Source organism: Haemaphysalis longicornis, unplaced genomic scaffold, assembly GCF_048455015.1.
Source record: "Haemaphysalis longicornis isolate Haplotype H1 unplaced genomic scaffold, Haemaphysalis longicornis Haplotype H1 scaffold_1, whole genome shotgun sequence".
Taxonomy (NCBI): domain Eukaryota; kingdom Metazoa; phylum Arthropoda; class Arachnida; order Ixodida; family Ixodidae; genus Haemaphysalis; species Haemaphysalis longicornis.
In genome coordinates this window covers 383,589,414-383,604,660 of record NW_027526203.1, presented here as the reverse complement: position 1 = coordinate 383,604,660, position 15,247 = coordinate 383,589,414, and the positions used below count along the sequence as shown (strand labels likewise).

The window sequence follows — 15,247 nt, the reverse complement described above, 5'->3', positions numbered from 1 at the left end:
AGCTTTCCGGCTTGTAGCGCAAGGACGATGAAAGCGGCATAACGCGAGATAAAAATTAAACAAAAAGAAAGGCTGTGGGGAGGGGGGGGGGGGGGGGCTTCCGCCCCTCATTTACTATTTTACTATTGCAACGCACACTTGGAAGCACGGCAGATATGCTGACGGCCGTACGCTGCAGCGTAATCTGGTTTAACAGCCGCCCCGCGTGGATCACGGCAAATCGCGACCTGGCCGACAGCCACGGAGAACAGTTCCGCTCCTCCTCAATGCGCGGGCAGAATTATGAGCTCGATGTGCGATATAGTGGTCGCCTAAGGCTGCGCTTCAAAGGTTCGCTCTGTCCGCGTAGCCTTCTGCAAATGTCGCAGCGTGGAAGCACCCACAGGCGGCGAGTCAGCAGAGAAGTGGGCGGAAGTCTCAGCAGGTGTTATATATGGCCCCGGCTTTAAAGTAACGCGCCGGTGGAAAGCCGCTCGCAATACCGAGTTATCGACCGTTGGCAGATATCGCACCAATAAACAACTCACCATGTCGACTCGCAGCCAGCTTGTTCACTCCCTGAAACATTTTCCGTTCCTTCGTGCCCGGCAATACACGCAAAAAACAAAGCTTTGTAGGTCACGGCCGGTTCAAGCACATCCTTATCTCGACCCCCTCCTGGCTGCTTTGCTTCTCTTTTTTTCTTGTATGGTAACGACGTCCGAATATGGCGTAAGTTACCGAATATACATAACGGAATGTAGGAAGGAACAAATATGGTGTAAAGAATTAAAAGTTGCATGCTCAGCGTAATCGATGCGAGCTGTTAACCTCGGCGGAAGACGAAATGATGTCTGTTTATCTGGTAGTCTTCTATGCACTCTCGGGCTTGTCCTACCAAACAAGCGACTCCGATACCACGATATGGTGAACACCATGTGCATTAGCTTATTTCAGCGCACCTATAAACTATGTGGTGTTGACAAGCCGCTGATTAAGACGGTAGCTCTTCATAGGGGAGGAATAATTTAAACGGCATTCCTCATAAAGCCTTAGATGTAGCACTGCGCAAAACGAATCACTCACACCCCAGGGGGCGCACTCATGCGTCTGTGCATAGTGAGCGTCAGAATAAAAAAGGACAAGTAAGAAACGGCTCAACGCGACGCTCATCGTGACAAGCAATTCCTCTGAAGATCAAAACGGTGCACAACAGGACATCCACACGTAATGTGTTAGCCTGACAAAGTGTCCCCCGCCGAATGTAAGCACGTACAAGAGCGATGCCCTCGTCGGACAGGATGCAGAGGAAAGCGTACCGCGGGTCAAGGGCGCCGGGCTGCAGCGCGTGGCCGGACGCTGCAAATATTTGACAGATTGACCCTAAAGTGTACGCGCCGGACATATTTGTCACACAGTCCTGCGTTCTATTTGTTCCTTTTTCGTGTTAAGATTTATCGGCCCCAGGATGTACGTTCGCCGCGTTTGTTGCCCTCTTTTCTCGCCGCCTGCATAAACAACATCGGCGGAGAATTGGTTTTGCGAAGCAGCACGGAAAATGCTAATCTTTCATATGTCAAGTACAGAGTCAGAAATTGTGCGTTTGATTTATGTCAGCGGCTCGCATTGTCGCCTCACAGGCTGAAAAATCTTCCGCTAAATAACCTTCTGCCGCGCAGCGCCGACTGCGTTTTTAATGCGTTGAATCACATTTGCGCGCCTTTTCTTTACGAGTTGCAACGAAGGCCTTCAAATAGCGTAATAACGACTACTTCGGAGCGTTTGGATATACTCACCTTGTAATATATAGAAATAACCCTTAGCAGTAACTCTAGCGCCGCCCTCGCTGGGGTATTGTGCCGTACAACGGCCCATAAGGGCAGTCAGGCCACAAAAAGAACTAACCTTCCCGTTCGCCGCATGAAATGGGTTGCTGAGAGGGTTGTTTTTTCGTCGGCGGCGCTCCTTGGTGAAGACCCAGAAGGAGCGCAGGCCGCACAACGTGTGCCAAACCCTCCTGCACGGCACGTGCCTCGCGACGCTCGTGGAGGCAGACCGCGTTGCCCGATGCACTCCACACGAGCACCTTTGACTCGCACGCGAGTGCGCTGCGCAACCGAATTAGCCGTCAGCAAGCGGCCGCGAGGAGTGCGGATTTTTTCTTTTTTTCTTTTTTGCCCCCCTCGCGCGACCGCGTTCACGCGGCAACTTCGGTGTCGTAACAACGGCTCTAGCGGGGCGTGCAAACAGCTAGTGCTGAAGACTACACAGGTCTCGCACAAAGCAAGTTTCGCCATCCTCAGCGGGGAAGACCCGGCAAGGTCCCAGCTCAGCAAGAGCTGTTTTGAGTAGCGATTGAAGGGATGCCATATGACAGCCTAGTTTACTTTTCCTCGCACTTCGTTAGACTTAACCAGCGCGTGCCGGTCACGTGAACAACGTTGGGAAGGCCGCAATCAACGCGCATGCGCGTAAGTAACTTCAAGGACCCCGTGTTACGGTATACAGGAGCCGAGTTAGAGAAGCTAACGTGCAATAGAGTGAAAAAAGATATCTTCCACGATTCTTTATCGAACAGTAACGGCGCTGAAAAGTTGAGCAAGAGGGGGGTGCTAGCTTCAGGGGCATTCGCATTATCAGCTAAAGTGGAAGTGCGGAGATTGACTTCTTCACAGGAACTTTCATACACACACAGAACATAAAAGGCTCTGAGAAGTGGCGTTTCAAGTTTCGACTAAGCCATTATTAGTTTTCATTCTTTGAGCGCCAGCTGAATAATAATTGTAGCGACCGAGTGCAGTAGAGCAGAAAGCTGCTGCTCCCACCGTTTTCTCCTGTTCCTCGGAGCTCAGTCCGCCGGCGAATTTTTTCTGCCACGCGCTCAACAAACTGTTAGAGTCGCTGGCATCACGGCCGGTCTGGACGCGCTCGTGAGCTCTGCGCTCGCTCACCGCGTTAAGAGCTCGCGAAAGACCGACCGTGCTTGCATAAATCAGTTTGTCTGAGTCGTTCCCATCCGTATAAAACAGAGCAAACTTTCTTTTTGCCACCGTCCGTGCTTTTCTCGGTGCGGCTACACAGCATTGCGGCTGTGCACTGCGGCTCAGCTCCGTTTTGTACTTTTGACGGCAGAGATAATTAACATTGATTTATCGATTAGCACCGCTCCTCATTTATTGCTACTTCTATCAGCAAGAGAGGCACGTGAACGATTGTATTCGTCCCCAGACAGAGCGGTAGCGTGATGCCCCCGCTGGACAAAATTTTCAAAAGCCAAGAAAAATCAAATGTGGGGTGTTACGCGTCCAGGCTACCTTGAACTGGCGCCGCTCTGCAAGGCGACAGATTCCGTTTAGAAAATCTGGGCTTCTGCAACATGCGTTTAAATCTCGCACCGTTCTGTAGTATTCTGCACTTAAATCTCGTTCTGTATTTCACCCCAACAGCGGCCTCGGAGCCTGTGAATCGAACCCGCGTCCTTGTGGGCCGTAGCCCAAAGCCTGAACATCTACATTAAGCCAGTGGGTGCAACAGAAACATGGCCAGCTAAACTACACAATACATGCGACTATGAACATGAAGCGCTAAGGTATCCCTGAAAGCATGCGGAGCAACCGGCCGCGGTGGCTCAGTGGCTAGGGCGTTGTGCTGCTGAGCACGAGGTCGCGGGTTCGATTCCCGGCCGCGGCGGTCGCTGTTCTGATGGAGGCGAGAAGCAAAAACGCCCGTGTGTAAGAGATCTCAGCGCACGTTAAAGATCCTCAGGTGGTCGAAATTAATCCGGAGCCCTCCACTACGGCGCGCCTCATCGCCTGCGCTGCGTCGGCGCGTAAAACCCTTCAATCAATCGGGATGCAGAGCATACGGCTGGTGTCTCGCCAGCGAAATACCCCAGACCGCTTCTCCGTGATCTTGTTCTTCCCTTTTATTACAAGCTCGGGTACATGAGCCTCAATACTTGTTGATGTTAACAACTACGAGAGCTTTTCAAAAGCTCTCGTAATACTCTGCAGTACGTTGGTCACGTACAATACGAACGTACACGTGTCTATACTGCCTACTGTTCGCTTCTTATCAGCCTATCGAACAGAAAAGATTGCGACGGACACTTCGGTCGATACCCAAGCGCTGTAGTCGCTGTGAAGCCGGTTTAGTGCACGTGATCAATGCCAAACGGCAAAACAAACAGCACAAAATCGGCCAAGCATGCAGTTTTTTTTTTCGGTTTACTGCCACTGCGCAAATCACAGAAGTCTGTGTTCGAGCAGATATTAGATTCAATTAAAAATTATATCTTGGGTTTTACGTGCCGACGCTACACCTGAATTGGGAGGCACGCGGTAGTGAAGGGTTAGAGATGAATTGAGGCCTCCTGAACGTGGGTCAGAATCTTAAAAAAATAAATTACAATAGTGTTTCATGTTCTGAAGCTACGCCGCGTCTATGACGTGCGCCGTAGCAGAGGACCACGGATTAATTTAGACTCACTTGTGACCTGTACCATGCACGTAAATCTTGACACAAGGAATTTTTTTTTGTTTTTGTTTTTTGCCTCCATTAGAAACACGACCGCTGCGACGGGGAATCGAACCCACGATCTTGTCGTCAGCAGTGCAACGCCATAGCCCCTGAGCCCCTACCTAAGTAGATTTCAGATCCTAACATCCTCTCTAATAATTTAAAAGTTCGAGAAGCATTGATTAACTAATTGGCTAAAAGCCACCTATCAATAGCACTGCGGTTATTAATCGATGCACACTCCTGTTTTCATCACTGCATCTTCGGATGCCCAGCTCTGGGGCAGTTTCAGAAATAGAATAATTCGACCCGAGGAGCGCCTCGCGTTGCCTAACAACCAACAACGCCACGGCTGGCGCAACACCTGCCCCACGGAACCTCGACGCGACTCCAGGAACGCCGCGCATGCGTCGTGCAAGTACGCGCCGCCGCTGCGCCCCACCTGTCGTCAAGCGTTACTGCGTACGTAATGCTCGGCATGAGGAACAAGACAATATCGATGCCTATGACGATGACTACTACTAGCACAATGCAAGGCGGCGACGGAACATGTAAATAAACAATTTCAAACTTGTAAAAATGCGTGGTGATGTGTCCTTCAGTGCTCATGTGGAGAGAAATTCTGCAGCTTCGCCATGGTTCAAGCCTTGCGTGACTTATTGCAAGCGTAGCCAGTTTCTTTTTATCTAACTGTTTCTGTTAGCAATTGTATAAAATTTTGTCATATTTTTAACCCGCTTCAAGACAGCACGATTTCGTACATTACTAAGTAGCTGTTTCATTTCTCATCTAATTTCCTGGGATCCGCTGCTTCTGTTGCAATGTATGGCCAGCACGTGTTGCTCGGGCTTGGCAAATACCGATTACTTCGGGATCGGCAGAATGGCGTTGTTCTTAACGGCGCTCCCGTTGCATCTCGGTTCTCCTAGCTCACAATTCAGCTGCAAGGTCATGAACCCCCCCCCCTCCCTCCCCCCCACCCCTTACCTCACTCTCATCTCTTCTTGTCCCTTTTCTGCAGACGTGGAAACAGGAGCAGGCGCACAGCCCTGTGCTCATGCACCCGTGACAGGATTCTTTAAGGAACGCCTTTATTGCGACGCACATGAAAGGCGAAAGGCTGAAAGGAGAGCATCACCGAAGCATCCCAACGAGGGCGACCAATATCATCTGTCTAAATTACGGAGAATCGACGAGCGTTCTTTGCGCACATTTGGGGATGCGTTGTTTGTGTCAAATACAATTCACGGCATCAACTACTCCTACTTTACTAAGAAACGTTGGCAAAACATTCCTGCATCATGCAGCTCTGCGCATCGTTAGAATCTCAGCAAAATTCAAAGCCAAAAACATTCAATACGCACAAGCACAAGCTAATAGACTTCGTGGACACGTGACCCCTTCTCAGAACCGGTTTCGGTCTTCCCGGCAGACATCCACTTGAACTGTCGGTTCCACCACGGCAGGAAACCCTTGTCAACTCGAGCAAGCATTGCCAAGAAACAACGTCGGTCGCGACACCTCCATCTCCCCCTCCCCCTCCAGTACGTAGGGAGGGTAAGGTTCATGATCACCTCTTCGAAACAACAAAACATGTCGTACTCTGCAGGTCTACACTGACACCGTAGTAGCAGATGACTGCGTTTCGCTCGGACGGTGTAGAGTCTCACACCAAATCGCAAATACCCATCTGCACTACATCAAAATTTTGTTCCGAGAAGTCGGGCCAAGGGCGATCCAACTTGCCTTGACTAAACATGTGCAAGACCACATCCAAGCACGCTTGAAAAAAAGGGAGGCATAATAAATAACACCGACCCAAATGTCGCTATCTGAGCTCTAGGCTCCCATAAAACTACTACTAGCAGCATTGTCCGTGAAATAAAAAATCTCGCAGCGGATAGCCACAAAAGTGGCCTAAATTACCTGGTCCGATGGGTCCCTCGACATGACGGTGTTCGAGCCAACGTATTCTGCGGGACTGTTCAGCGCTCAGTGTTCACAGATAACTCTGCCTAAAGCTACATGACTCGCTCCAATCGGTGCCCTGTGGATTATGGGTCCATCCACCAGGAGCTCCACCTCACGGAAAACGCGTGCTTGACCCTTTGCTGGACTTCATCAGAGAAGCGAGCATTCAGGGCCTCTTTCAGTTGGCTTAATTTCTTTCTCTTATCTCCCACCCGACCATTCATTCCCATCTCTTGTCCAAGGCCTCGTAGGCAAAAATGTTCAGGCGTGTTCTTATTTATTTTTCGTAAATAAACGTGTGGTCGTTCTACTACATTCTAAATATCGTTCGAACAAAAAAAGCAAGTTAAAAACAATGTTTGGGAGCACGTTTCGAGGGGCGCCGCGAGCTGAGTACGCACGGGGCTGGCACGTGCACTGACCGCGGCAGAGGGGCCGCCGTAGGGTGGGCGAGGGCAGGACAAGGCCTGCTTCTTTGGCGCTGGCAAAGCACGGGTCACAAAGGCGCACGAACCTGCCGAAGGGGAACCAGGTCCAGCAGCCACCGACTACCACCATTCGGCCCGTGGACCTCCAAAGAATGCTCTTCTCCACTGTGAGCGAATGCGCGCTGCCGATCGGTGCTGCTCCTTGTTGCTGCCCGGTACATCCTCTTGAGCCACTGGGACAAGCCACTCGAACCGCGTCCCATCCATCCTATCTTTACAAATTGTTACCGCGTGAACGAGCGCGAAAACTTTGGACTGCCGGTATCGACGCCGATTCGGCACGTCACCTTGACCCACGACAACAATCTTATCATTACACACTGTCAATACAATCTTTATACGAAGCGCCACTTGCTCCTTGGAGACGTAATAGATTAAGCAGATATCGGCGGCTTCGGCCTATCGGGCTTGTCGAGCACTGCAAACCCCACTGCCGCCGCGGCCGACGGAGTCGCCAATCGGAAGAACGAAACACATGGTCGTTCGGTTCGGACGGCTGCATGCAGTGCCCGTGCACCAGGCGACGCCTATCAACGCCGTTCTAGGGAGTGTTTAACAACGCCAGACGAGCGAGCTGAATTAACATGTTACAAGGACTCGCGATAAGCTCCAGCGAGTCCTGTGTTTGCTAAGGCGTTCAGACATCAAGGGCGCACGTAAGAGCCCTTTCAAGTGATCCTTAGCTTACAGCTCATTGCGGCACTTTCTTTTTTGAGTACAACTGAGTGTGTGCCGCTGCGTAAGCACTGTCGTGCAACTTAGTAAAATAAAATAAAATACAAACAAGCGCCTCGTGAAGCGCATGTGTATGTCCGATGAAGGAACTCCAGATATTTTTTTTATCTGTTCTCACAAGTTATCATGCACTCGAAATTGACTTCGCACAATTAGCAACATCCATTATTGTAAGTACAAAAATATCATGCTGATGTTTCTACGTAAATAGAAATCAACGATGCGCACACATTTAAAACTTTTAAGTAACGTTGTTGGATCCAAAGCTCACACAGCCCAAAGTTTGTAATGTCACAATTGCAAGCGGGCTTGAATATGAAAGGCGTCATCTAGAGAACGCGAGCTCATCGTTAAAACATATCCAAAGTTGACAGGCCCCTCGCGCAGTTATATAACCAGCGCAATGAGCTACGGCTAACGTCACAGAGGCCTCCCTTTCAAAGCCACCTCCTCCGCTCCTTCTCTCGTGCGACGTTCAGCTGTCACGCGGTGCGATCATGGGACCGACGATGTGCACAGATTTTTCAGGCATGCGTGGCACAGATTCGGGGGATGCGCCATTCCACAGTGAACTTCGTAAAACGCTTCTGCAGAGCAATGCTGCGCCTCGCAAGGCATATAAAAACACGTGTGCCTGCTACTGACAGGAGGGAACAAATAGCTTTAAAATAGTGTGAGAAAAGGTGTAGCGAGAAAAGGACGAAGAATAACGAAAAACAATTTGTTCACAATTTTCGCTGCCAACATGCAAGTGTTGGGTCACCCATACGGCTGCTTCATTGAACAGAATCTTTGAACAAAGTTTATGAGCATCATTAGGCATCAGAGACCATGAATAACTACAGGTCTGATTGCAAGTGTCATCGTGAAAAAACTGCTAGCAAAAATGTGCTCACGCGCATCTGACTTTTAAAAAACGTTTCCCTGTAGTGCGGTGCTTTACATATCCTTTAACGCAGGATATGTGCTGACCACGCACATCGGGGCGCTATCAGCGTCTCATGATTTCGTACTTGACACGTGGGCGAAGAGTTCGAACAAAACACTTCAACAAAACGATACGGCTTGCGTAACAGCACAGGGGATGAGGTATGCGACACCCCGCAACGAGCTCAAGCAGTCTAGCGGACAGGCACTGGGACGGGTACTCCCGTCTCGAAATTAATCGTCCCGCCCCGCTCAGATATCGATAATTTCCACACAAGGGAAGTCTATTAAGAAGTGGAGGACCTGCAGCGGCAGAGAGGCGCCGAACCGGTTAATCTGGTCGTTCAGAGGTTGCGTGTGTGATTTCCAGCGGGATATCAGTGAATGAGATTGGCGAGATTGGCGGGAGAACAGCGGAAGCGAAACGACCTTACTTCGGTGCCGTATTCACGTTTGACCCCATTTCTACCGATTATCTTCCTGCTATCTATTGACTGCCACTGCTGGTATGTATGCGCATGCGCCATTATGGTGTACTGTCCCTTGGATTTGGAGTGGAGGCCCTAAAAAGTCTAATTTTCCGTGTTAAGATAGGCGCAGACGCTAACTCAATGGTCGTTTTGTTTGGGAATGCCTTGAGACTGCACGGACCCTTCGTTCGTAATGTTCAATTTTCCACACAATAATTTACATCCTACCTGAATACCCCATGTGCGAATTTCCTCCTTGGGGGAAATTTCTGCGGACGCACATGCTAGTGTGTAATATAATTAAGTACTCGATGGGCTACCCGCCTTCTACCGCCCTTTCGTTTTGAACCCAAAGGCCAGAAATTAGCTCGTCTAGAGGTAGTCGAGAACTACGAAGGTTACTTTGATTTCCTAAATTTCCTAAAAAAATGGAACTCCGCCTCTTTGAAGGTCAGTAAGCGTTCCGATATTTTTATTAGACACTTGTACCGGTAATGTCGGAAAGCGAAAGCTACATTCGTACCACAGTGCCCTAATAAATATTGAGGTAATTGCGATAATCATTTGGTTTATTTTGTAAATGCATTAGGATTAGTATATATAAGGAACAATATCTTAGATGGGTGCTTCCATCATGGAGGAAATCTCACCAGTATCAGAAACAGTAAAACAAGAATAAAATTGTGAAACAAATTTTTTTTATACATTATTGATCACTTGCAAGATTTCTTCCGGCTGGTAACATTTGTAACCATGAGCGGATTCGACATATACGTCGGAAGATGAGACATAGGGGAGATATCTACTCGACTTCCCCGCTTTTGTCCTCCATCTTTAGCTTGACGTAGAAAACTCGTTAAGCTAAGTGTGCATGCAGGAGTGTCATTAGGGGAAATGTAGGACTGAAACAGAATACGTGCAAGAGATCCAAAACATGGCGCATACAGCCCAGTTCGGAGATAGGAGAGGGGGGCAGGAGAGGGGGCGCGGTGATTATTACGTCTGCTTGAGGGAGTGTGTGTGAGCTGCATATACCAGCCACTTCTGAACTGAGGTGCAGATAGGAGGAAAAGGCTCTCAACTTTACTTTGTTCGTCAACTGAGCTTTAACTGCTTTACTTTCCTTAGTTTCAGGCTCTTCGTTATTTTAGTTACACGAAAAAATTAGTCTGAGGTATTCCTGACACTGCGCGCATTATGAGTTCCGCAATACCTGCGTCGTCCGGTATTGAGCGCAAATATCCAATAATATCGACAACGCATCCATAAGAAGGCAGACGATAGCTGTTGTTCCCCTTGCCCTTGTCGAACTGGGTCACTTAGATCTAACCTTAACAATGTCCGCTCACGCGAGTAGATCCTCATAGGGTCACAAGTCGCGCTAAGCGAAACGAAAGGCTGATCGCCCCGCAGCCGTCGCTAAGTGTTGCGCCCGGATGACGCGCGAAGATAGACGTGGTCTAGACCGTGATATCTGAGTCCTCCATGAACCGTGACACACGTGTCCCTGAATGGCCCCTGTCCGTCTGCCCAATCTTGGCCCGCATTGTAGAGCAGAAGGCAAAAAAACGAAGTTACTCCGCTCTACTGTGGAGCAGGATGGACATCAAGCGATACGGCATACAAATGAACCTTATCTCGCAGGCTTTTTTTCTTTCCTTGTTGGCGCTTGAAGCAAATTTTCGCAGCTATAAAAACAGCCACGACTTGTTTTGCTTATCTCCCGTTGCCTGCGCAAGCGCCGGGACAGATAGCCAGCATGCAGATCAGGGCAACACGCTTGATTAGGCGGAATGGAAAGTTTATGTTGTCCAAGTGGGTTATCTGGATGAGCACACAAGCGCGGCTCGATGGCACCCAGAGTACAAAGGCTGCAGCGCAATCTTGACTAGCGCCGAAGACCGCTTGGCGACAGCGCCCCACGAAACTTGCGCCGCAAGTGCAAGAAGCGAATAACGAACAAACAAAAAACACCGTAGTCTGGACAAAGGTCAAGATGCCTCGACTTTGCCGAGTGCATCACGCGATACCACAGCCCAGCGTTCACGACCTACCTAACACTCTCAGTAATTTTTTCTATCTTAGTTTTTTTCTTTACCTGGACTCCGAAAGTCGATTAAAATTTATTTGAGACAGAATTAGCGCAGTGACAATTTGTGCATGACTGAAGGCAAAACCAGCAACGCGAAAGCGGAACACCCAAAAACACCAGTCCTGTGGATTCCTGTTTGTTTTCTGTTTGTTTTTGTTTTTAGTTTGCCTCGCTTTACTGCTGTCAGTATTACTAATTCGAGACACTCAAGCTTAGAGCGACTACGACGTCGGCAGTGACGCCGTTGTGAGGACACGAAACAAACGCTTGTTCACTGCTGATACAGAATATTGCGCAGCGGCGAATGTTACCCAAAGCACGTTGCCAACTTAGACAGAGTCCGGTGTTCATAAGTTTCCTGCAAGGCATTTATATCGCAGAACTGCAAAGACGAGTGGCTAGTGTTCAAGCGAACACGAAACGAATATTAGTCGCGTTGTTCTAATTCCGATCCTATCTTTCTATCTAAGCGAAAATTTTGCGATTGCTGCTGCAAATTCTGAAATTGCGGGGTTATACGCCCCTTCTTTTTCTTTTGAAGTTTTGAGGGGGAAGGGGGGGGGGGGGGGGGGAGAGGAGAGAGGGGCCCGAAACTGTCTGACTTTGATTATACGCCCCGAAACTCCACTTGGGCAACATTGGCGGATGAGGCGCGCCGTAGTGGAGTCCTACGCGTTAATTTAGACCACCTGAGGTCCGTTAACGAGCGCCGAAATCTCGCCACGCGGGGTCGTTTCCGTCCCCGCTCCCATCAAAAAAAAAAAAAAAAAAAAAAAAAAAAAAAAAAAAAAAACAACAGCGGCTGGTATCCAAACCCTTTGGCTCAGCAGCACAGCGCCTTAGCTACTAAGACACCACGGCGGGTCCCTTGTAGATTTAGTTCTTCCTAACTATTACACTATGCACACGTTCAACGCCCAGGTTTAACACTCACAGGCAGAAAAAAGGGAGGGGGGTGTTACTATGGAAAAACAAGAAAGAGTAAGGTAGAGAAAATCCTGATAAAATACTTCTAAAAAGTACAAATTCTAAGTAATATCTATGCAGACATACAAATGCTCTATATAATTGCGTCCGCGAAAATGCGGGAAAAAGCACAAGGGGGAAAAAGTTGGTAGGAACTAGACGAACACAGCAAAAATTGTTAATCGGTTTTGAAGTTTGACACTAATTGCTTTAATAGTGCCAAGTCTTCAATCTGTGCTAAGTTCTGTGGAAGATCACTCCAATTTTCGGCTGCACAATGGAAATGTGTAAATATGTGACCGCTTAGAGCCTGGTTCAGGATACTTGAAATCTATTTTCGCTGCGGCTCGGGAGACTTAGCCGAGTTATGCGTAGTTTTTCGGCAAAACGTGTGTGATAATATTTATGAAAAGAGATAATCAGGCATGCTTTCGGAGGAGACTCATAAGTAAAACAGAAACGCGTTTTTTTTTAGTTAAGTTACCCTAGATTAGTAGTTTGAAAACCGAGATTTGAGGGCTCAATTTTGTACGGATTTTATGGCTTGAGTGTACTAGTGTTCTGTAGACTAGTAATTTCAGTTCTTAGGAGACAGGTTTTATATTGCGCTGAAGAATGCTGAGTGATTTACTTGCAGGATAAACAATGTGGTTAATATGTACGGGCTATGAAAGCCCTTTGTTAGGTGAATATCTAGAGTACTAGCACTGAACCACGAGGAAAGTAGCTATAATTAAATTATTAACGCGCCGACGGAAAAAGACCGTTTTGCACTAAGATCTTTTAAGAGCCCCTTCCAGTCGTTACACCAATTTTCAAATGCTGAAAAGTCTCCTTGTAATGATATTTTCTCTTCTCGGCTATTTGGTTTTGTGAATATAACAGTCGTCTGCAAAAAGACGAAATTTGTTAGCGACGCAACATGCAAGATCGCTAATATATGTCAAAAGCAGAAGTGGACTGAGCCCACTGGCTTGTGGTACTTCAGTATACTCTTGGATAGTTTCCCGAGCAGTATAAATCCTGGTTAATGCGAAAGAAGCGTGGATTCGTAGTTTAAATTTAGTCATTAATCGGCTTTTGATGCCAAAGCTTCCTTGACGTCAAAGAATACTGCGTCATTTGCAGTGTTGCGGTCGAGTCGTGTACGAGGCAAGACGCCGGTTGGCTCATTCGTGTGCAGGGGTGGGAAAAACGGGCGCGGGGATTGAAGGAAAGAGGCCTATTAGAATGGGAGGCTCGTTTATTTCTTTGCACCCGAAGATGCTACCAACCGGCGATCCGCGGTGCGTCGCGTCGCCATCGGACTTACTGGAGGAATTTCCCGAAGCCGCGGTCACTTTCTTGCCCTTGAGCAGGATATTGCCGTGGCTGCGCCGGTTGTAGAGAACGAGCTCGATCTGGATGGAGCGGCCTCCTGGGACGTCACTGCCTAGTTCTCGGCTTTTGTTCTTGAGGTTGAAACCCTGGCACTTCACCTGGAACGGAGGAAAACGACGCTCAGAGCGACACCGAGCGCGCTGCATTGACAAACCGCCGCCCAAGCTTCCGGAACTTGGTAAGACTGCTGCCGCTCGCGCGCCACACGTTCACTACGCACTGCGACCGGAGACAGGGGCACGCATGATGGCTCGGCTCGCAGGGACAGTGCTGATTGAAGAGCCGGTTATTATCGTTTAGCATTAGCGCAGAAAACGTAAAGCAGTCCACTGCGTTCGCAAAATTGGTGCTGCTTCTCTTTCCAGGCAGCACGGCTTTCTGTATTACATCCTGGTAAAATGCGCACGAGTTGGCCACCAGAGTTCGCGAGAGGCGGCTGGGCCCTAAAAAGGGAGCAAAGAAAACCGTGTCTCTGACCCAGCCCCCGTCTATCGCACAAGCGAGCCGCCCAAAGTGTAGCTGTGCTGAGTCAGAAGCCAAAGAAAGTGCACGCAGTTAATCACGAGCACGCATAACCTTATGAACGACTCATCGCCTCGGCACAGATTGATGGGCAGCCCCAGAAGTGCGCGACCCGAGGCAAGGGGGAGGTCAGCCTGGCAAGGGCGGGGGAGCAGCACCGCTGCACGCGTAACCCCAGCAGTCTGCCAGGGCGGCCCGATCGTTGCCATGGGTGGTGGCGGGGGCTTGCGCCGCCCGTTGGCGAACACAGCATCCACAGCGAGCTCGGTGGCGCCCTGCTTGAATGCCCCGTGAATTTGTCAGCTCGTCACTTCACGTCACGATGAACCCACAAGACAGGTAGGGTCCGGAATCAATCACGCGGCGCGTTTTCAACGCCCCTGTATCCGCACCGGTGCAGACAGCGATCTGGGCCCCTGCTGATGGACGGCGGCATTTGGCCGGGATGCCTCAGAGTGGCGGGGAAACTGGGCAGATTGGCCCCGGGCGAGATTCCGCGGCTGACAGCCGCCGGCCGGGGCCCCAGCCACTGTGGCGCGGCCGGGAGTAAGGTTGATTAACTGTGCCGTGTGCGGACCCGCCCCGTGATGGGCCGCCGCCGCGGAGCTCCCGATGAGACCAGAAAGAAGAGACGCGCCTGGGACCCCCGCTTTCGACGGCCGACTGGCCGACATGCAACGCGTACGCCGGGACACTCGCGTGCCTAACGAGTGCAGCACCGCTCGTCGCGAACACTCCCGAAGGAGCAAACTTTAACGCCACATAGACTGTCAGCCTCTCTTAACAATGCCGATGTCTACTTAAGTCTACTGTAAAATAATGACGCCCAAAGTAGTTCATTGATGGGGGTCGCAATCCAGTCGCGCGTCTCAGGGACATCAGATAACACGAGCAGCATCTCAAATTTCAACACGGTAGGGCTGCATCAAGCGTTCTTAGGCGAGTGCTTACAAGCTTACTTAGCCAACGCAGAAATGAACGGTCTTTTTGTGCACTTAAGCAACGTGCACATGCCATGCATTATGTACCGTTCACGCGAGAAATTCGTTTTCATGACGCTCAGCGCTATCTGTAAGTACACTAGATGAATTTCCAACAGGCCTCAGACGGTGTCCATTCGATGGAGCAAATGATCCGGGTGTGTTCGGCTCAGACGCGCCACAAAGGTCGGCCGGTGCCCTGTTTAACCAGAGGTGAAT

At 49.6% G+C, this 15,247-nt stretch overlaps 1 protein-coding gene across 5 annotated transcripts in view; it reads right to left on the bottom strand.

The window, feature by feature from the left end:
• The window catches only part of LOC144155216 (uncharacterized), a 112,606-nt gene that overhangs the window by 18,223 nt on the left and 79,136 nt on the right, over positions 1 to 15,247 (bottom strand). For all 5 annotated transcript variants that reach the window (XM_077686533.1, XM_077686531.1, XM_077686535.1 and 2 more), the window contains exon 3: positions 13,459 to 13,624. In XM_077686533.1, the coding sequence (XP_077542659.1) occupies positions 13,459 to 13,624 (166 nt within the window). The remainder of the gene's footprint in view (positions 1 to 13,458; positions 13,625 to 15,247) is intronic.